A 24,108-nucleotide genomic window follows, 5' to 3' on the forward strand; every position below is an offset into this window, starting at 1 on the left:
AAAGCAAAAGTTATTTGGCTCCACGGGTCAGGAGGTCTTAAGGAAATTTGAGGAAAAGGCTAAATCAGTACAGACAGTTAAAGATTTTCTCCAGGTCCAACCACCAAGATTCAGCAGAAATTGGCCTTCTAAGAATTGGTCCTTTCCGGACACAGAAAAATTTCAGAGGCAGAAACAGGCATGCCAGAGGTAGAGGGCAAGCTCGAGGCTCCTACAGAGGACGTCAGTGGCAACCTCCTAACCAGAGAGGTACTGCAGGACCTACAACTTCTACACAAGGACTATCTCAATGACTTGACTTTGACCCCGCCAACCAGGGCTCAATTGGAAGCACCTTTGGGCGGAAAGCTATCTTTATTCTCAAAAAAATTGGCACAGTATTACAAAGGACAAATGGATACTACAAATAATAGACAAAGGATACAGATTCCATTTTCATACATTGCCAAAAAGACAAGGCATGCCAAACCTGCCACCAAACCAAAGGGCAGAGGCTTTCAAACAAATTTCCAAACTACTGCAAATGAAAGCTATAGAAAGGGTTCCTCTCACAGAACAAGGCCAAGGATTTTATTCCAGACTATACCTTGTTCCAAGAAAAGAAAAGCAATGGAGGCCTATTCTGGACTTGTCCGCTCTGAATACTTACCTCATCGTGCCAAAATTCAAAATGCTGACCTTACAGCAACTCCTTCCCATGCTGGGCAAGGGGTCCTGGCTGGTAACTCTAGACCTCAAGGAGGCATACCTGCATGTCCCTATCAGACAAAGTTGCAGAAGACACCTCAGATTTCTTGCAGGTTTAGAGCATTATCAGTTCTCAGCATTGCCCTTTGGCTTATCTACTGCACCCAGAGTATTCACGAAATGCCTGGCGTCAGTAATTGCACATTGCAGACTTCAGGGGATTCAAATGTACCCATACCTGGACGACTGCCTCATACAAGCGGACAGTCAGCAAACACTGGTAAAACACTTAAACTATGCCATCCGACTACTACAGGCCTTGGGATACACAGTCAACATTCAGAAATCAAGACTTGTTCCATCCCAACAAATAATTTTCCTGGGTGCAAAACTGGATACAACCACCCAAATGGCTTTTCTCACAGAAGAAAAACAAGCACAATTACCGGTTTATTTCAGAAATCTGACAACACAAACCCAGCTAACTGCAAGGAAAATCCTGCAGGCCCGGGGTTTCATGGCATCTTGCATTCTTCTGATTCCACAAGCAAGGCTGCATATGAGGAAACTACAATGGTACCTAAGGAGTCTATGGTTTGATCCCCCTCATTCCATGCCTTCAAAAGGAATTCCTGTGGTGGGCAAAAGCAAGCCAGTCAAACATGGGCCTGCCTTTCAGCAAGCCACATATCCGCCAAACCATTACAACGGACGCCTCAGACCATGGATGGGGAGCGCACATGGAGGGCAGATGCATTCAAGGACAATGGACACAAAAAGAATTGCATCCGCACATCAACCAGAAGGAAATGCTGGCAGTGATACATTCCATCGAGGCCTTCAAGCACTTCCTGCACCAAGGTCACCTGTTAATAAAGACAGACAATACCACAGTTATGTGGTACATAAACAAGCAAGGAGGTACCCATTCATACCCTCTTTGCAGGCTGGCAATGAATCTGTGGGAACTTTCCCTAAAACTCAATATAGAGCTACAATCCCAGTTCGTACCAGGAAAAGACAATGTACTGGCGGACAGCCTGAGCAGAAACATCATGGATCCACACGAATGGATGTTGCACCCAGATATCTTTCTCCAAATAACACAAACATGGAAAAGGCCGGTCATAGATCTTTTTGCCTCCCACCACAACCATCAACTGAGGAAATTCTGCACAAGGACATACCATCCTCAAGCATGGAAAGTGGACGCCCTCTCCTTCAGCTGGAATACTCTAACAGTATATGCATTCCCACCGCTGCCATTAATGACCAAGGTCTTACTGAAGATCAGGACAGAGCAACCAAAAGTAATTCTAATAGCTCCGGACTGGCCAAGACAACATTGATACCCACTGTTAAGGAGCATGTCACGCACAAAACCTTGGCCTCTACCACAATGGCCACTTCTTCTGACACAGCACAATTACAAGACTCTGCACTCCAGCCTAAAAACCTTACAGCTAACAGCCTGGAAGATTCCTTGACTCCTCGCCAGGATAAACTATCCAAGAGGGTACAGGGTATCATCATGGAAGCCCGACGGCTTTCCACAAGAAAAGCATATTCAGCAAAATGGAAAAGATTTCGTACCTGGAACACCGCAAAGGGTCAAGATCCGACAGTGATGAGCATTCCACATATCCTGGAATACTTGGCTGAAATGCTTCATAATGGCCTTTCTTATTCCTCCATAAAAATTCATGCTTCAGCAATTTCAGCAGAGTACAACACTGATCCACCTGTATTCTCTCATCCTCTGCTAAGGCAGTTTCTAAGAGGGATAAAAAACATCAACCCTCCAAGGAAACCACCAGTGCCTACATGGGACCTTAACTTAATGTTGGAAAAATTAACTCTTCCTCCCTTTGAACCAGCAGCATCTTCAGAACTACAATTCCTGTCTCGGAAGACTGCCTTCCTTCTGGCCATAACCTCAGCAAGAAGAGTATCTGAGTTACAGGCCCTCATGGTAGTACAGCCATTTCTCATTTTTCATCAGGACAGAGTCTCTTTGAGAACCAATCCTTCATTCATGCCAAAGGTGGTATCCAGGGTTTCACTGAACCAAACTATTCACCTGCCTACCTTCTTTCCAAATCCACAAAATAAACGAGAGAAACTTCTGCATACTTTGGACATCCACAGGCAGTTGCGCTACTACTTGGACAGAACTAAGACTTACAGAAAAACTGACCAACTCTTTGTAGCATATGCTGCTGGTGTACAAGGAAAAGCAATTTCCAAACAGACAATTTCAAAATGGATAGGAAATTGCATTCGGTTCTGTTACTCCTTTCATGGAAAAACTGTGCCAGCTAACATAAGGCCTCATTCCACCAGAGCAACAACCACCTCCACAGCCTTCTTAAGAGGGGTGGCTCCAAAGGACATTTTAGAAGCTGCTACATGGAGCTCCGTGCATACATTTTCCAAGCATTACACCTTGCCCTTATATTCCAGATACAGAGCAGGCTTTGCTACTGCAGTCCTGCAGGGCATGTTAGCTACACCATCTTTTTCTTAGGTCCTACCTCCCCCAGCTTGGCTATGGTACTCTACCCATATGTAAGGACTGCAGATGCATCCTTGAAGGACATAGTACAGTTTTGTACCTACCATAAATGTAGATGTCCGATAGGTATGCATCTGCAGTCAGGCTTTCCCTCCCTCCTTCCCCTCTGTGGTATACTTTGGGTACCCATCCCTCATTGTAGCTAGCTGGGGTTATCTTTTATGGTATATTTGTTTTTTATTGCTGTACATGTTTGGAATTTTTTCATATCTCCAAATCTAGCCTTACTTAGAGGGCAACTGGCATCTGGGGCAAGAAATACTGAGGAAGATGGCATCGGCTGACGCTTTTATATAGGCGCTCTGACGTCGGGAAAAGGGCGACATCAGCCGACGCTGGACCCAGACTTTGGAATCCGGCCGACCGAGGGGCTGCCCGAGGCAGGACCACCCATATGTAAGGACTGCAGATGCATACCTATCGGACAACTACATTTATGGTAGGTACAAAACTGTACTTTCTCCCTACTGCCACTCCTGAGGGGAGGCCCGACTGTGTGTTTCCTGAGCCAGTCGGGGGTCAAATGTCATTATACCTGGAGGCCTGGCAAGATATCACCCAGGACCAGTGGGTTCTACGAATAATTTCCGGAGGATATGTCATTCCCTTCTTGTAAATCCCCCTCCAATTAAGAAAATCCCGGATATTCCACCCAGTCAAAGAGATTCCGCAGCTTCAGAAGTTTCAAAGCTGCTAGACAAAGGAGCCATCCAACATGTCCCCTCAGACTAGATCGGATTAGGGACTTACTCCAGATTCTTTTTGGTGCCGAAAAGGACAGGAGACCTGACACCCATTTTGGATCTCCACCGATTGAACACCCATGTGCAAAAGTCCAAGTTCCGAATGGTCACGATGCAGTCTGTTTTCCCATTGTTGGGAAAAGTGTGGATGTGCTTCATAGATCTCAAGGACGCCTATTATCACATGAAGATAAACAAGGCCTCCAGGCATCATTTACGCTTATGGCTGGGAGCCAGTCATTTCCATTTCCGGGCCCTGCCCTTTGGTCTCACCACAGCCCCCAGGGTGTTTACCAAGTGTTTGGCAGTGGTGACGGCTCACCTGAGACGTCTAGGATTCCAGGTGTTTCCTTATCTAGACGACTGGCTCCTCATCGCCCCCACCAGGCATCTACTTCTTCAAGCCATGAGAACCACCTTCAAATGGGGACGTCTGTTAGGAATTATCTTCAATTGGGCGAAATCTGTATTGCTGCAATCACAGCATGTTGCCTTTATCGGCGCAGAGCTAGACTCTATAGAGATGCAAGCATTCCTACCCTTAGACAGAATAAAGGTGTTACAGGCTCAAGTTATGGCCTTATTGCCCCACAGAAAAGCTCAAGCCAGAACAGTTCTGCAGTTGCTGGGAACAATGGCGGCTACCATCCTTCTAGTCCCTCTTGCCAGGTTGCACATGCGAATACTTCAATGGCTCCTTTCGGCTCAGTGGTCATATCAGGATCTGCCCTTGTCCCATCCGGTTTTCATTACGGAGAGATGCAGACAAGATCTTCATTGGTGGCTTCTCCCCTCCAATCTGAATCAAGGAAGATCATTCATTCCCCCGTTGCCACTGTAACCACGGACGCCTCCCAGATGGGGTGGGGGGGACATTACCTGGGCTGGACGGTTCAAGGTTCGTGGCAAGATCACGAGACTCCCTTGCATATCAATGTTCTAGAGATGAGAGCAGTGTTTCTAGTGTTTCAGGCACTCCACAGCTTTCTTCCCCAGGGAACTATTGCAATTCTTTCCGACAACATGTCGGTCGTCTGGTATCTGAACAAACAGGGGGGAACCAAGTCCTATCCCCTTTGCAGGGAAGCCATGAGTGTGTGGAACTGGGCTATCGCTTCCCAGCGCTTTCTAGTGGCAACGCACATTCCGGGGAAGTTCAACGTGATTGCAGACAGGCTGAGCAGAGCTATTCTGATGCCTCACGAGTGGTCCCTGAATGATCGAGTGGTAGCTCAGATATTCTCCAGGTGGGGTCTTCCCTGCTGCGACCTCTTTGCCAGTCCCCTCAATGTGAAGTGCAGAAATTATTTCACTAATCCATCCTCAAGGGGATCCGCCCAGGGATGCTCTAGTCCACGATTGGCCCTCTGGTCTGCTCTACGCCTTCCCTCCGGTCCCTGTCTTGCCAAGTGTGATTCAGAAGGCAATCTACGCGGGAAGCAGCATGATTTTGATAGCACCACTCTGGCCCTGTCAAGTTTGGTTCCACTTCCTTCGGAAATATGCGGTGGATGGGCCTTGGATCCTGGACCCAGCTCCAGACCTATTGACACATCAGTCGGGACAGCCTCATCCATCCCTCCGAACTCTCAGACGTCCTCCTCTCATAAGTCTTCTACTAGAAAGATTTACTCTAGTAAATGGAAGAGGTTTGCTGTTTGTGCTGAGCAGCGTGACCTTAATCCCCTCACAGCCCCCGTGTCAGTGGTGTTGGATTTCTTGGAGACACTTTTTAGACAGGGTTCCACTGTCTCCACTGTAAAGGTTCAATTGGTAGCGATTTCTAATTATCACGTAGCTCATGAGCCTTCCCTCATGGGTCATAAGCTGTGTAAAGCCTTTCTAATAGGAGCCTGGTTAATTCGCCCCCCGATTTCGCAACCCGTTCTACCATGGGACTTAAATATGGTGCTCGGAGCTTTGACGTCTCCTCCCTTCGAACCTGCAGCCACTTGCGAATTAAAATTCATTCACTGCATTTTTGGTAGCCATTTCTTCAGCTAGAAGGGTATCGGAGCTTCAAGCCCTTTCTCTCAAACCTCCTTATTTGATTTTTTCACAACAACAGAGTATCTCTAAGACTAAATCCTTCCTTTCTCCCCAAGGTATCTTCTGCATTTTGTCTCCAATAGGCTATTGAGCTACCAGTCTTTTTTCCACAATTCTCTAACAAAGCAGAATACATATTTCACCAGCTGGATGTACATAGACAATTGAGGTTTTATTTGACTAGGACACAACAGGAGAGAAAATCAGACCAGTTGTTTGTGTCTTTTTCAGGCAACAGAATTGGCAGATCTGTAACCAAGGCGACTATCGCTAGGTGGATTAGAGATTGCATCTCATTCATTTATGCATTGAAGGGTAGGAATCTTCCCTTTCCAGTGAAGGCGCATTCTACCAGGGCTATGGCAACTTCAGTGGCTTTTCACGCTAGGCTGTCCGTGGATGAGATTTGTGCAGCGGCTACTTGGACTTCTCCACATACCTTTATTTCTCATTATAAATTGGACATGGCATCTAGAGGTCGTGCTTCCTTTGGTTCCACAGTGCTCAGGAGTGTTTTCCAGTGAGCCTCCCAGGATTTAGGTGCTAGGGACGCTGTCCCATCAGTATTGAATGTAGGCGAGATAGGATCACATTACATCTCTTAGTTATGTACTTAACATAACGATAGATGTATGTGATCCATCATGCCTACATTCTTACGTACCCGCCCTCCTTCCCCCTTCCTGTTGGATTTGGAGGAGACAAGTATTGTTTGATTCCCATGAGGATATTTTTTCTCTCCTCTTACACTTGTCTCTTGTGTGATGTCCTTCAAGGATGCATCTGCAGTCCTAACATATGGGTTGCCCTGCCTCAGGCAGCCCTTCGGTCGGCCGGATTCCAAAGTCTGGGTCTGGCCTCGGCTGATGTCGCACTTCACCCGACGTCATAGCTGCTGTGAATTGGGTATAAAGGCATCAGCCGACGCCATTTTCCTCAGTCTTTCTTGCCGCGCGGTGCCCGAAGCAGAAGCTGTTCGCAAGTGCCGGTCGGTCAGATCCAGAGATTTCTACTACCGAAGACTTCTAAAAAGCTAAGTACCCCGTTGGGGACTCTTTCTTGCCTCAGTCGATGTCAGAAAAAGTAAATAATTGTTTAACTTGTGGGAAACAAATACCTCATAAGGATTTCCACTCTTACTGCCTTCCTTGCTTAGGCCTAGACCACGACGTATCAGCTTGTCTAGCCTGTGCTTCCTTCAACCGACGGACACTTAGACGCCGGTCGGAGTTTCGGAGGAGATTTTGGTCCCACTTTTGCTTACAAAATGCCGCCGGAGACTCCGACTTCACAATTAGCTAAAAGCGTAAGGAAAAGGACTGACACTCGCGGTCCGCGGTTTCGGCCGAAACCACGGTTAAGCCAACCGCGAGTGTCTCGGTTTCGGTTGAAACCGAGTCCTCGGTTCTTCCTTCGGCCGAAAGCATACCTCCGACAGCCGAGGCTTCACACAGCATGGCTGAATCTGCTACTGAAATTTCTCCTGCTGTAGCAGGCACCCAGGATTTATCAGATACTATTCCATTAGACATATCTACTCCTGCACGTGGAGCTGCTAGGCCCCCTGCATCTATGTCTATCAAGGCTTTTTCTAGGGCTAAAGCAGCTAAATCTTCTAAGGCCTTGCCTGCTAAAACCCCACACAGGCCTACCTCTAGTTCCCAAATGCTCAGCCTGGCTGAGGAACTCATTTCTTTGATCAGGGGATCCCAACCTCACCCAGACAGGGCCTCTCAACCCCCTCCAGAGAAGAGGCCTAGAGCAGAGCCCCCCGATCCAGTTTCTACTGACTACTCCTCGGATGAGTCAGAACACTCAAATCCTCCAGAAGGCCCTTATTCTCCATATGAGGATTCTGATGCAGAAGACTCCATTCCTTCTGCCTCTCCTCCTGAGGAATTTTCTTTTGGGGAAACCTTGCATGCTATGAGAGAGCAATTTCAATGGCAGGGCCAGGATTTTTCAGATTCAAGGAAAAGGCTAAGGACCTTTTTACATTTACCACAGCATAGGCCTTTAGCCATTCCGCCAGTACTAACAGTTGTGGATGATGCATTTAATGATGCCTGTACTGCTCCTGACTCACTTCCCCCGGCCCCTGCTAAACACGACAGATATTACAGGGTCCCGGACACACACTTTCACTTGTATAAGGCTCCTATTGCAGATCCTGAAACCATTTCACAGGGCCCCAAAGCTGTAGCAGCTGCCTCTGCCAAAAAAACCCTCCCCTCTGAAAGAGAATCTAGAGCATTAGATGAGGTAAAAAAGTTTATACTTCTGCTACTCTTTGGCTTGGGCCTTAAACTGTCAATTCCACATGATTCAGTATCAGGAATTTTTGTTAGACCAGCTAAATAAAAAACTGTCCTCTCCTGAACCGATAGACCGTAAGTCCCTACAGGATTTGGTACATAACACTCAGCAGGTCAGTAATCATTCCTTAAAATGCGGCTATGATGCACTGGAGGCTTCCTTTAGATCAGCTATGACTGGAACAGTGATCAGAAGGCATGCATGGTTAAAAGAGCAATCCTTACCAGACCGTGTAAAGTCAAAGCTCCTAGATGCTCCCATGGAGAAACAAAGTTTGTTTGGCTTCCCTGCACAGTAAGTGCTAAAGAAGTTGGAAGAAAAAGCAAAATCTGTCCAAACAGTCAAGGATTTCTTACAGGTCCAACCTCCGAGGTTTAGTAGAAATTGGCCTTCGAAGACTTGGTCCTTTCCAGACACCTCCAGAGCACAGAGAGGCAGAAATAGGCGCCCAAGAGGCAGAGGTCAATCCAGAGGTGCCTACAGGGGACGTCAGTGGCAGCCTAACAACCAGAGAAGTACTGCCACAGATCCAGCTACTACCATTTCCACAGGGCAGACACAATGACTTGGCTCTGATACCGCCTACCAGGGAACAACTGGAAGCACCCTTAAGCGGAAAACTAGCCTTATTTTCCGTAAACTGGCATTACATTACAGGAGACAAATGGATTTTACAGACAATAGACAAAGGCTACAGGTTTCACTTCCACACTCTACCAAAAAAGAGAGGAATGCCAAACCTTCCACCAAACCAAAAAACAAACGCTCTAGAACAAATCAACCACTTACTAAGGATGAGAGCTATAGAAAAGGTACCACCTATGGAACAAGGACAAGGATTTTACTCCAGACTTTTCCTGGTACCAAGAAAAGAAAACCAATGGAGGCCTATTCTCGACCTGTCCGCTCTGAACACTTATCTCATTGTTCCAAAATTCAAAATGCTGACCCTACAGCAGCTTCTTCCCATGCTGGGCAAGGAGTCTTGGCTGGTGACTCTAGATCTCAAGGAGGCATACCTGCACATCCCTATACGATCAGATTGCAGAAGATACCTCAGATTTCTTGCAGGATCAGAGCATTATCAATTCTCAGCATTGCCCTTTGGCTTATCTACTGCGCCCAGAGTATTCACGAAATGCCTGGCATCAGTAATTGCTCATTGCAGGCTTCAGGGAATTCAGATTTATCCATACCTGGACGACTGCCTAATACAAGCGGACAACAAGATCAAATTAACACAAGATTTGGAAAATGTTATACAACTACTGCAAGCCCTGGGATACACAGTCAACATGAAAAAGTCAAGGCTGGTACCATCCCAAAGGATAACATTCTTGGGTGCAGAACTGGACACTTCAAATCAGATGGCATTTCTCACAGCAGAAAAGCAAAAGCAGCTACCACTCTATTTCAGGGCATTAACAACACAGAACCAGCTTACAGCAAGGAAAGTCCTGCAAGCCCTGGGTTACATGGCATCCTGCATAATATTGATTCCACATGCCAGGCTGCATATGAGGAAGTTGCAATGGTACCTAAGGAATATATGGTCTCAACACAAGCACAGCCTAGAAGCCCAGATTCCAATAATCCCATGCCTGAAGCAAGAATTCCTGTGGTGGGCTCAGGCCTGTCAGTTGAACAGAGGACTGCCTTTCCACAAACCTCACCCAAGCCAGACTATCACCACGGACGCCTTGGACCTTGGCTGGGGGGCACACATGGTGGACAAGTGTATACAAGGCCTATGGACACAAGACCAGCTGAACCTACACATAAATCAAAAAGAGATGCTGGCAGTGAAACAGGCAATTCAGACATTCAGACCGTTTCTTCAACAGGGTCATTTGCTGATAAGGACGGACAACACCACAGTCATGTGGTATATCAACAAACAAGGAGGAACACACTCATATCCTCTATGCCGGATGGCAATGGACCTGTAGAATATAGCGCTGAACCTCAACATTCAGCTCCAGGCCATTTTTGTGACAGGAAAAGAAAATATACTAGCAGAACACCTTAAGCAGAACTACCACGGATGCCCACGAATGGATGCTGCATCCAGACATCTTCAAATCCATTACAAAGAAATGGGGACTACCAGAAATAGACCTGTTCGCATCCCCACACAACCACCAATTGAGGAAATTCTGCACAAGGGCATACCACCCACTTGCTTGGAAGGTGGACTCCCTCTCCTTCAGTTGGGAAAACCTGACAGCATATGCATTCCCACCTCTTCCTTTGATGCACAAAGTGCAACTGAAGATCAAAGAAGATCGCCCAAGGATCATCCTGATAGCTCCAGACTGGCCGAGGCAGCATTGGTACCCGCTACTGAGAAGTATGTCTCGGACACACGCATGGCCTCTACCTCTAGTTCCTTTACTGCTAACACAGAACAACTTCAAGATCCTACATCCAAACTTGAAAACACTGCAACTAGCTGCTTGGAATATTATATAAAACAAAATAACCCAGATTTATCCCAGAGGGTTAAAGACATTATCCTGGAGGCTCGCAGACCCTCCACAAGGAAGACTTATTCAGCCAAATGGAAAAGATACCTCATTTGGGGTGCAGCAAAAGGAGAAAATGTATCATTAGCAAACATAGCTAACATCCTGGAATATTTAGCAGAACTTTTCCACAATGGCCTGTCTTACTCCTCCATTAAGATTCATGCATCAGCAATTTCAGCAGAATACAACATGGATCCTCCAGTCTTCTCTCATCCTCTACTCAGGCAGTTTCTGAGAGGAATTAAAAATGTAAAGCCTCCAAGGAAGCCACCTTTGCCTACACGGGACTTTAACTTTGTGCTGGAAAAGTTAACACTTCCCCCTTTCGAGCCAGCAGCAACAGCAGAATTACAGTTCTTATCTTGGAAAACTGCTTTCCTGCTTGCAATCACTTCAGCAAGAAGGGTTTCTGAATTACAGGCATTAATGGCAATACAGCCCTTCCTTACCTTCCATCAGGATAGAGTGTCCTTGAGAACTAACCCTACTTTTATGCCAAAGGTGGTCTCCAGGGTATCATTGAACCAAGCAATCCACCTACCAACATTCTTCCCCAACCCACAGAACAGGGGGGAAAGACTACTACATACCTTGGATGTGCACAGGCAATTGTGCTACTATCTGGACAGAACCAAGTACAATAGAAAAACTGACCAGCTTCTGGTAGCATGTGCAACAGGAATGGAAGGAAAAGCAATTTCAAAACAGACAATCTCAAAATGGATAGGAAATTGCATTAGATTTTGTTACTCTTTTCATGGAAAGACAACTCCAGAAAACATCAGACCTCACTCCACAAGAGCTACAACCACTACTGCAGCTTTCTTACGAGGAGTGGCTACCAAAGACATTTTAGAGGCTGCTACTTGGAGCTCCGTGCATACATTTGCCAAGCATTATAATCTACCTTTATACTCCAGATCCCGAGCAGGTTTTGCAACTGCTGTTTTGCAAGGGATCTTAACTACACCATAATCATCTTAGTGCCTCCTCCCCCAGTTTGGCTATGGTATTCTACCCATATGTTAGGACTGCAGATGCATCCTTGAAGGACATAGTACAGTTTTGTACCTACCATAAATGTAGATGTCCGAGAGGTATGCATCTGCAGTCAGGATTACCCACCCTCCTTCCCCTCTGTGGTACTCCTAGGGTATTTGCCCATCTTGTAGCTAGCTGGGGGAATCTATTATGGTGTATTTGTTTGTATATATGTATATACATGTTTATTTTTGTTTGCTCTCTACTGTTTGGAATCATTTGCATTTATCCAAATTTAGCCTTCCTAGAGGGCACCTGGCATCTGGGGCAAGAAACACTGAGGAAAATGGCATCGGCTGATGCCTTTATACCCACTTCACAGCAGCTATGACGTCGGGTGAAGTGCGACATCAGCCGAGGCCAGACCCAGACTTTGGAATCCGGCCGACCGAAGGGCTGCCTGAGGCAGGACAACCCATATGTTAGGACTGCAGATGCATACCTCTCGGACATCTACATTTATGGTAGGTACAAAACTGTACTTTCTGTGAGTGGAAGAATGTGTTTGGGGCAAACTAGATCTGGGGTTTTTGGGCGTGGTGCATCCTGGGATATAGGGCTGGCCCAGCCAATGAGAGACTTCGTGCTAGTCAGAACGGCCAAGTCGGAGCCGATTCTCTGCTCCGAGCCCATCAGTATTGAATATAGGCGAGATGGATCACATACATCTATCGTTATGGTAAGTACATAACTAAGAGTTTTCCCACTTGTTCAGCAGCATGCAATAAATCCTGCATTTCCTTAAAATTTGGAGGATCTGTATCTGAAAGCATTTTTTGTTTCAACTGAGACCACAGAAATTGCTGATATTTTAACATGTGAAATTGGCAATTCAAAGCTCTCATTGCTGAAGTTGCAGATATATATACTTTCTTTCCCCATCTGTCTAATGCTCTGGAGTCTCTGTCGGAGGGAACTGGGTTCTTTGTTGATGAGGCCTTGACCCCTTTGGGTCCCTGAGAAATAGTTTCTGTGTCTGCCACTGGGCTTTTATACAGAAATTTGTGAGAGTCAGGGACTCTGTAATACCTGTCTAGTTTAGCTAGAGCTGGAGGTAAGGAATCTGGATTTAGGCTGGACTCAGTGTACACATCATCCACAATATCTAACACTGGCAGAATAGCCAGGGGTCTGTGTTGAGGCAAAAGTAGAAATTCTCTGAGCCTTTTCTTGGATTCAGAGTAATCCTGGCCTTCCCAATGGAAATGCTCCCTCATGGTCTGTAAAGTTTCCCCTAAAGAGTAATCCTCTGGTGGAGAGGCTGATGGAATGGATTCCTCAGCATCAGAATCCTCATAAGGAATAACCTAGGTCTCAGGAAGACTCTGAGGAAATGGACACCTGGTCGGAGGAGTCATAATCCACATTCCTGTCTGGGCCTTTTATCAGGAGGGGAATGGGACCCCCTGATCAGAGTGATCAGGTCTTTGGCCATTTTGAGCATTTGTTTCTTAGGCATGGAGGCCTGTCCTGGAGACTGTGATTTATTTGATTTAAGAGGTGGCTTAGACTTAGAAGAGGGTTTAAGGCTAAGCTGACAAGGTCTGAACCCTCTGAAGTTGCAGGTGGCTCATGTGCACCGGATCCCTCTGCAGGTTCGGTTTCGGTAGTCTGTAAAACTTGGGAGTCCGATGGCCCAGACATCTCCACTAAGGAGTCGGTGGCTGCCTGTGGTTCTGCAGAAGTGGTCGTCAGGGGCTGCGAAGGCACCTCGCTAAAAACTGGAGAACCGGCGACTGGCCTAGAAGAGGCTTCATCGTCAGTTTTGGGCCTCAGATGCCTGTCTTTGTCTTTGCACTTTTTATGAATTGCGGTCGTCGGAAGTTCCGACGGCATCGTATAATTAAATTTTCTGCCAAAATAATGTCAGGCAAAATCAAACCGACGTTTAATAGTGCGCTTGTTAAATTTAGCACAAAACCGACAACCAGTGACGTCGTGGTCTGGGCCTAGGCATGGGATGCAATAAGAATGGAAATCCTTATGAGGTATTTGCTTCCCACAAGAAATACAATTATTAACTTTTAATGACATCGGACTGAGGCAAGAAAAGGTTTCCCCAACGGGGTACTTAGCTTTGTAGAAGACTTCGGTTCTGGATTCGGAAATGAAAATCTCAGGAGTCTGCCGACCGGTACTTGCGAACTGCTTTTCCGTCGGGCACTGCGTGGCAAGAAAGACTGAAGAAAATGGCGTCGGCTGCATCTTGTATACCCCTGTCGCACTGACGTCAGGGAGGAGGTGACAGCAACCGACGCCGGACCAAAACTTTGGAACTCAGACCGACTGGGGAACAGCCTGATGGCAGGTTAACCCAAGTGTAATGACTGCAGCAGTGTAACACGATGAACATCTGTAATTTAATGCAAAACAACTCAAGTTTTTGGCAATTGTTTTTAAAGTTATGTTCAGACAAGTTTATGTCCATTTAATGGGTGTGTTTTTATTTTTTTTATGGTTCAGTGGTTTTCAATTGGTTAATTAACTTAAGGTGTCAATTATTCTGTGTATAAAATATCTGGAGGGATTTTTCACTTTGTTCTGAAGTAGTCCCAGCTTTGTTTTAAGGGAAGAAAGTGCTTTTAACCTGTTTCATAAACTTTATTTTATTAACTTGCTTTCTGGTGTGGACCTTATAGTGTTTGAGGCCCTGAGGGACTGATTTATTTTACATGCCAAGACATAATTAAGTTTCCTTAATATTTGAGATCCTCCTGTTACACTTGCTTTGAAACTGTGAGCAGTCCTAAGAGTATTTTAAAATAGTGTCACTTTGTAATTTTCTTGTATGTGAAACTTCAGAAACTTTAGCAGTTTGTAGGTGTATACATGAGACAAGAAGTTATTTGTCACATTCTCCTTGGAAATGGTTAATATTAATAGAGTTAAAACAAAAGCTGAATGCAGCATCCACAGACTGTGTGGCGATGTCCTTCAAGGATGCATCTGCAGTCATAACAAATGGGTTGTCCTGTCGTCAGGCAGCCCTTCGGTCGGCCGGATTCCAAAGTCTGGGTCCGGCTTCGGCTGATGTCGCACTTCACCCGACGTCATCTCTGCTGGTCTTCGGGTATAAAGGCATCAGCCGACGCCATTTTCTCCAGTCTTTCTTGCCGCGTGGCGCCCGAAGCAGAAGCTGTTCGCAAGTGCCAGTCGGTGAGATCCAGAGATTACTACTACCGAATACTACGAAGACTTCTAAAAGCTAAGTACCCCGTTGGGGACTCTTTCTTGCCTCAGCCGATGTCAGAAAAAGTAAATAACTGTTTAACTTGTGGGAAACAAATACCTCATAAAGATTTCCACTCTTACTGCCTACCTTGTTTAGGCCCAGACCACGACGTAGCAGCCTGTTTAGCCTGTGCTTCCTTCAACCGACGAACGCTTAGGCGTCGGTCGGAGTTTGCTGAACAGTTTTTCGGCTCAGATTTTGCGTACATTATGCCGTCGGATCCTCCGACTACCCAAATTGTTAAAAAACGCAAAGAAAAAGACAGACACTCGCGGTCCGCGGTTTCGGCCGAAACCACGGTTAAGCAAGCCGCGAGTGTCTCGGTTTCGGCCGAAACCGAGAAAACGGGTCAATCTTCAGCCGAATCCATGACTACTACTGAGGCTCCTGCTACCTTAGTTGAATCGGCCTCTGAAGTTTTGCCTACTACTGTGGTTCCTAGTGAATTATCAGACACCATCCCTTTGGATGTCTCTACCCCAGCACGTGGTGCTGCTAGGCCTCCTGCAGCCATGTCTATTAAGGCCTTTGCCAGGGCTAAAGCAGCCAAAACTGTTAAATCAGTGCCTGTTAAGCCCCACACACAGGCCCACTTCTAGTTCACAAATGCTTACTCTGGCAGAGGATTTAATATCCTTAATTAGGGGATCCCAATCTCACCCAGACAGGGCCTCTCAGCCTCCAGAAAAGAGACCTAGAGCAGAGCCCCCGAGCCAGTGTCCTCTGATGATTCTTCGGATGACTCAGACATTACAGATCAGCCATAGGCTCCTTTTCTACTTATGAAGATTCCGATGCTGAAGAATCCATTCCATCTGCCTCTCCACCAGAGGAATTTTCCTTTGGGGAAACCTTACATGCCATGAGAGAACAATTCCAATGGCAGGGACAAGATTTCTCAGATTCAAGAAAAGGCTTAGGACCTTTCTGCACTTACCACAACATAGGCCCTTAGCTATACCTCCAGTTCTGCCTGTTGTGGATGATGCATTTAATGATGTTTGCACTGCTCCTGATACTTTACCTCCAGCCCCTGCCAAACCAGATAGATTTTACAGGGTGCCAGACACTCATCACCACCTATACAAGGCCCCACTTGCAGATCCTGAGACTATATCCCAGGGGCCTAAGGCAGTAGCCTCGACCTCAGCAAAAAAAAAAACCCTCTCCCTTCTGAAAGGGAATCCAGGTCCTTAGAGAGATGGGGAAAAAGTTTACACCTCTGCTACTGTCTCAGCTAGAGCTTTAAACTGTCAGTTTCATATGATCCAATACCAAGAGTTTATGCTTGATCAGTTAACTAAGAAGCTGTCCTCTGATGACTCCTTAGATAAGAAATATGTTTTAGAAATGGTGAATAACATTCAGCAGGTTAGTAACCATTCTTTAAAATGTGGCTATGATGCACTGGAGGCTTCATTTAGATCAGCCATGACTGGCACAGTGATAAGAAGGCATGCATGGTTGAAAGAACAGGTCTTGCCGGATCATGTTAAAGCAAAGCTGTTAGATGCTCCTATGGATAAGGCCAGTCTATTTGGTACCCCTGCTCAGCAAGTAATGAAGAAAATGGAAGAGAAGGCAAAATCTGTACAAACAGTTAAGGATTTCTTACAGGTTCAGCCCCCAAGGTTTAGCAGGAACTGGCCTGCCAAAATTGGTCCTTTCCAGACTCCTCAAAATCTCAAAGAGGCAGGAATAGACGCTCTAGAGGCAGAAATCAATCCAGAGGAGGTGCCTACAGAGGACGCCAGTGGCAAGGCAATAACCAGCGAGGCACAGACACAACCACTGCCACTGCAACAGGACAATCACAGTGACTTGGCTCTGACACCGCCTACCAGGGAGCAAATAGCAGCACCTTTAGGCGGAAAGTTAGCCTTATTTTCGAAAAATTGGCACTATATCACAAAAGACAAGTGGATTTTGCAAACCACAGACCAAGGCTACAGGTTCCACTTCCACACCTTACCAGTAAAAAGAGGAATGCCAAACATACCTCCAAATCAAAAAACAGAAGCTCTAAAGCAGATAGCTCAATTAACAAAGATGAGAGCTGTGGAAAGAGTACCAATAACAGAACAGGGCAAAGGATTCTACTCCAGACTCTTCCTAGTACCAAGAAAAGAGAAAAGTTGGAGACCTATTCTCGACCTGTCCGCCTTAAACACATACATCATTGTCCCAAAATTCAAAATGCTGACCCTACAGCAACTTCTTCCCATGCTGGGCAAGGAGTGTTGGCTGGTAACTCTAGATCTCAAGGAGGCATACCTGCACGTCCCCATACGACCAAATTGCAGAAGATACCTCAGATTTCTTGCAGGATCAGAGCATTATCAATTCTCAGCATTGCCCTTTGGCTTATCTACTGCCCAGAGTATTCACAAAATGCCTGGCATCAGTAATCGCTCATTGCAGGCTACAGGGAATCCAAATTTATCCATACCTGGACGACTGCCTGTTACAAGCGGACAACAAAAGCAAGCTGACAACAGATTTACAGAGAGTCATTTGCTTACTACAAGCCCTGGGATACACAGTCAATTTAAAAAAGTCAAGACTGATACCATCCCAGACAAGAACATTCTTGGGTGCGGAATTGGACACAGTAAAACAAATGGCATTCCTAACTGCAGAAAAACAAGAACAACTCCCTCTTTACTTCTTGGCATTAACAAAGCACAACAAACTAACAGCAAGAAAAGTACTGCAGGCCTTGGGCTTCATGGCATCATGCATAATCCTGGTCCCCCATGCCAGATTGCATATGAGAAAGCTACAGTGGTACCTAAAGAATTTATGGTCTCAACACAGGCATAGCTTAGAAACCGAAATCCCACTAATCCCATGCCTGAAACAGGAGTTCCTATGGTGGGCTCAAGCATGCCAGTCAAACCCAGGCTTGCCCTTCCACAACTTTCAAGCAAGCCAAACCATCACAACGGACGCCTCAGACCTAGGCTGGGGGGCGCACATGTTGGACAAATGCATACAAGGATTGTGGACTCCAGACCAGCTGCACCTGCACATAAACCAAAAAGAAATGCTGGCAGTAAAACTAGCAATCCAGAAATTCAGACCATTCCTCAAAGAAGGCCATTTAATGATAAGGACAGACAACACCACAGTCATGTGGTACATCAACAAACAGGGAGGCACTCATTCATACCCCCTATGCAGAATGACTCTGGACCTTTGGAATATGGCTCTGAGCTACAACATCCAGTTACAGGCAATATTTGTGCCGGAAAAGAAAACACCCTAGCAGACATGTTAAGCAGAACCACCTCGGATGCTCACGAATGGATGCTACACCGGGACATCTTCAAGGCCATCACAAAGAAATGGGGAATGCCACAAATAGACCTATTCGCATCCCCACTCAATCACCAGCTCAAAAAATTCTGCACAAGGACATACCACCCACTTGCATGGAAGGTGGACTCTCTATCCTTCAGTTGGAAAGGCCTGACAGCATATGCATTTCCACCTCTTCCTTTGATGCACAAGGTACTACTGAAAATCAAAGAGGAACGTCCAAGGATAATTCTAATAGCTCCGAATTGGCCAAGACAACACTGGTATCCATTGCTGAGGAGCATGTCTCAGGGGAGAATGTGGTCAATACCCCTGATGCCTTTGATGTTAACTCAGAACAACTACAACATCATGCACCCAAACCTAAAAACCTTGCAACTGACTGCCTGGAACATCACATAACAGCAACTAACCCAGACGTATCCCAAAGGGTTAAAGACATTATCCTTGAAGCCTGCAGACCTTCAACAAGAAGGAACTATGCAGGAAAATGGAAAAGGTTTGTCATTTGGAGTACTGAAAGAGGAAAAGATGTGTCGAACTTAGATATTGCTAACATCCTGGAGTACTTGGCAGAGCGTCTACATACAGGCCTGTCCTATTCCTCCATCAAGATACATGCATCAGCTATTTCAGCAGAATACAGCTTCGATCCACCTGTCTTTTCGCACCCTCTACTCAGGCAGTTTCTCAGAGGGATCAAGAATGTAAAACCTCCTAGGAAACCACCATTACCAGCATGGGACTTGAACTTTGTGCTAGAAAAATTGACACTCCCTCCATTTGAACCAGCAGCAACAGCAGATCTTCAACACCTATCATGGAAAACTGCTTTCCTACTGGCAATTACTTCAGCAAGGAGGGTTTCGGAACTACAGGCCTTAATGGCAGTACAACCCTTCCTAATCTTCCATCAAGATAGAGTGTCCATGAGAACTAATCCTACATTTATGCCTAAGGTGGTATACAGAGTGTCTTTAAACCAGGCAATCCACCTACCTACCTTCTTTCCCAATCCACAGAACAGGGGAAAGACTGCTGCATACCTTGGATGTACATAGACAGTTACGCTACTACCTGGACAGAACCAAAGGTAACAGAAAAACTGACCAGCTTTTAGTAGCCCATGCAACAGGAAGGGAAGGAAAAGCAATTTCCAAACAGACAATCTCCAAATGGATAGGAAATTGCATAAGATTCTGTTACTCCTACCATGGAAAACCAATTCCACAGAACATAAGACCTCATTCTACAAGGGCTACAGCCACTACCACAGCTTTCTTACGAGGAGTGGCAACCAAGGACATTATTGAGGCGGCTACTTGGACCTCCGTGCATACATTTGCCAAGCATTATAATTTACCTCTATACTCTAGATCCCGAGCAGGGTTTGCCACTGCTGTATTGCAAGGGATCCTAACTACACCATAATTCTTCTTCCTCCTCCCTAGTTTGGCTATGGTATTCTACCCATTTGTTATGACTGCAGATGCATCCTTGAAGGACATAGTACAGTTTTGTACCTACCATAAATGTAGATGTCCGAACAGGATAGCATCTGCAGTCAGGATTACCCACCCTCCTTCCCTCTGTGGTACTCCTAGGTATTTACCCTCCTAATAGCTAGCTGGGGAGTCTCTTATGGTGTATTTGTTTGTATATATGTACATACATGCTTATTTTTTGTGTTTGCCTTCTACTATTTTGGAAACATTGGCATTTATCCAAAATTTAGCTTTCCAAGAGGGCAACTGGCATCTGGGGCAAGAAACACTGAGGAAAATGGCGTCGGCTGATGCCTTTATACCCGAAGACCAGCTGAGATGACGTCGGGTGAAGTGCGACATCAGCCGAAGCCGGACCCAGACTTTGGAATCCGGCCGACCGAAGGGCTGCCTGATGACAGGACAACCCATTTGTTATGACTGCAGATGCTATCCTGTTCGGACATCTACATTTATGGTAGGTACAAAACTGTACTTTTTGATGTACAGATGCTTTACAAATAGGCAAAAACAAAGGTTTTCTCCATTTTTAAACAGTGTTCTGTTTGTTGTCTGTCTTTCATTTTGGAAAGTGTAAGTTATTCATGTCATGGAAATTAAGTAGCATTACATTTTCATATGCATTTTTTATTTCTTTAATAACAGCAATGTCAGCAGTGGTGCTTTATCTTCCCCACATATATTTTTTGTTACATCTAGAAGGTATGGCATAAATGGGCTGTTTGTGTGACGTATGATATCAAAAATATATTCCCACCTTCTGCAGTTTGACCTTCGTAATTCATTTGTGTTCCACCATTCCCAAGTTTTCAAGGTCAGACTGAACTTTGAGAAATTATTTAGATTTTTCTTGTGCCTGATATTGTATACTGTACATAATGATGTATGTACAGTTAATGGTGTCAGGGGGTGGGGTATGAAAGATTGCTACCAAAGGGCTTGTAGCATGGTGAGCGCAATGATAAATTATTTTAAAATAGTACTATTTGATTAGCAGTTGGTTTTAACATTCTGGAATAGAAGTGCCTTTTTTAAATCTAGTATTTTCCTAATAGCACTAGTCTAATACTGTTTAGATTTCATGCTTAATTGTTGTATTATTTTTCTGTGTTTCCATGCAGGTGTAATTTCTAACTTTGTCAGCTATTTCTGCAAAACAGCCACTGGGAGGTTTGGGCCATCTTTGGGTGCGGTAAGCATTATTTTATTTTTTTTGCTTCTTAATTATCAATTGAATATTTGAATATAGTGTGGCAAATGTAATTTTAAGTGCTGTCCTGTTAATATTGCAACATAAAGTAATCACAAAGGGGAACTCCATACCACCAGATATTCAAGCTTTAATAGAAAAATCACAATATATAAAGCTTTCAAGACGAGCTGTTTGTCCATATGTTCATGCAGTCCTGTTTAGATTAGCCTTCAGTGTCTGGAGATGATGTTCGTGTTTCACTGTTGCAGTCATTACACTTGGGTTGTCCTGCTGGCAGGCTACCCGCATTCGGCCTGAATTCCAAAGTCTTGGTCCGAAGTCTGTTGCTGTCGCCTCTTCCCTGACATCAGTGTGCCAGGGGTATAAAAGATGCAGACACCGCCATTTTCTTCAGTCTTTCTTGCCGCATGGTGCCCGAAGCAAAAGCAGTTCGCAAGTGCCGGTCGGCCGATTACTGAGATTTTCAAAGACGAATTTCAGATCCAAAGTCTTCATTAAAGCTAAGTACCCTGTTGGGGAAATTTTTTTCTTGTTCCAGACAGATGTCAGAAAAAGTTAACAATTGTATTTCTTGTGGGAAGCAAATACCTCATAAGGATTTTCATTCTTATTGTATTCCTTGCCTAGGCCCTGATCACAACGTAGCTAGCTGTCAGTTTTGCGCTAGATTTAACCAACGCACTATTAAGCGTCGGTACGATTTCTTTTCATTACTTTGGCTGAAGATTCAATTATATAATGCCGTTGGAACAACTGACGACCAGAGTTTGCAAAAAGCGCAAGGTAAAATTAAAGGACAGGCAACCCGAGGTCCAAAACCGACGACGAGGCTACCGCTAAGCCAGTCGCCAGTTCTCAGTGAGGCGCTTTTGCAGCCCCTGACGCCCACTACCTCAGAGCCACAGGCCGTTGCCGACTCCCACGTGGAGCCAACTAGGCCTCTGGATACTCAAGGTATTGGACACTCGGAAACTATCCCCTCAGATGGGTCCGGAGCTGCTGAGCAGGCATCGGCTTCTGAGGGTGTTTTCAGACCTACACAGTTATATGTTAAGCCAACCACAGCTTCAAAGGCAAAGACTAAAGCAGCTCTAAAGACAAAGAAACAAGTACAGCATTCTCCTGGACAGACTTCCATGCCTAAAAAACAGATGCTCAAAATGGCCGAAGACCTAATTACCTTGATCAGGGGTTCCCATCCCCCTCCTGATAAGAGGCCTAGGCAAGAGACAAAATATGAATCTTCAGATCAGGTTTCCATTTCCTGTGACACCTCCTCTGAGCAGGAATACTCTCCTCCTCCCTATGAGGATTCCGATGCTGAAGAAACTATCCCTTCAGCCTCTCCTCCTGAGGATTATTCTTTTGGGGAAACCCTGCATACCATGAGGGAGCACTTCCACTGGGAGAGCCAAGACTTCTCAGAATCAAAGAAAAGGCTTAGAGATTTCCCTTTACTACCTCAGCACAGGCCACTGGCTATTCCCGCTTTTAGACATTGTGGATGATGTATTTTCAGAGTCCATCCTTTCTCCTGACTCTCTACCCCCTGCCCCTGCTAAACCAGACAGATACTACAGGGTTCCGGAGTCATGTAAATTTCTTTATAAAAACCCTGCTGCTGACCCAGAAGCCATTTTTCACGGTCCCAAAGGGGTCAAGGTTTCCACTGCAAAAAATCCTATTCCCTCTGATAGGGATTCAAGGGCACTAGACAGATGGGGGAAAAAGGTGTACACTTCTGCTACTTTGGCTGTGAGGGCATTAAACTGTCAATTTCATATGCTTAAATATCAGCAATAATTAATGTCACTACCTAAACAGAAAATGTTGACTAATTCTGATTGTGCAGAAAATAAGGAAATGCAGGATTTATTGCATGCAACTGAACAAGTGGGAAGGCATACATTGCAATGTGGTTTTGATTCTCTGGAGGCCTCTTGCAGGGCCGCAGTTATGGGGTCTGTTATTAGGAGGCATGCTTGGCTAAAGGAACAGAATCTGCCTGATCATGTTAAAGCAAAATTATTAGATGCTCCACTACAGCATGATACTTTATTTGGTGTTAAAGCAGAGGAGGTGTTGAAGAAAATGGAGGACAAAGCGAAATCTATGCAAGTAGTAAATGATTTCTTACAGGTACAGCCACCCAGATTTAGCAGGAACTGGCCTACAAAGAATTGGTCCTTTCCAGTTTCAAACAGGCCACAAAGAGGCAGGTACAGATGCCCCAGAGGCAGACCCCAGCCCCAGGGCTCATACAGGCCTAAACAGTGGGGCGCTTCTACCTCCAAAAGCGGAGAAGACAAATCACAGCCATACAGGAAACAGTCTCAATGACTTTCTTCTGCCAGCACCAAGCACGTATTCTTTGGCAGCCCCCTTGGGGGGAAACTAGCACTTTTTGCTCAGAATTGGCACAGGATCACCCAGGACAAATGGGTCTTGAATATAGTGTCCCAGGGCTACAGGTTCCACTTTCACACCCTGCCAAGGGCAAAAGGTATGCCAGACCTGCTACACAATCAGTGGGCAGAGGCGCAAAAACAAGTTTCATCCCTCATGGACATGAGGGCCATTCAGCAAGAACCACAGCAAAAGCAGGTACAAGGATTTTACTCAAGACTTTTATTGGTACCCAGAAAAGACAAAGCCTGGAGACCAATACTGGACCTGTCTATTCTAAATACTTTTCTGGACATTCCAAAATTCAAAATGTTGACTCTGCAGCAGCTTCTGCTCATGCTGGGCAAGAAGGCTTGGCTTGTAACTTTGGACCTAAAAGAGGCATACCTGCATGTACTAATCAGGCAGTCTTGCAGAAGATACCTCAGATTCATAGCTGGCTCAATGCACTACCAATTCTCGGCACTGCCCTTTGGCTTATCTACTGCGCCC

The 24,108-nt window shown here is 45.5% G+C and overlaps 1 protein-coding gene across 1 annotated transcript in view; it reads left to right on the forward strand.

Moving 5' to 3' along the window:
* Positions 1 to 24,108, forward strand: part of PARL (presenilin associated rhomboid like) — a 1,565,180-nt gene that overhangs the window by 1,079,903 nt on the left and 461,169 nt on the right. Inside the window, exon 7 of the mRNA XM_044070014.1 lies at positions 21,119 to 21,189. Within this exon, the coding sequence (XP_043925949.1) occupies positions 21,119 to 21,189 (71 nt within the window). The remainder of the gene's footprint in view (positions 1 to 21,118; positions 21,190 to 24,108) is intronic.

Source organism: Protopterus annectens, chromosome 4.part1, assembly GCF_019279795.1.
Source record: "Protopterus annectens isolate FY-2018-M chromosome 4.part1, PAN1.0, whole genome shotgun sequence".
Taxonomy (NCBI): Eukaryota; Metazoa; Chordata; order Ceratodontiformes; family Protopteridae; genus Protopterus; species Protopterus annectens.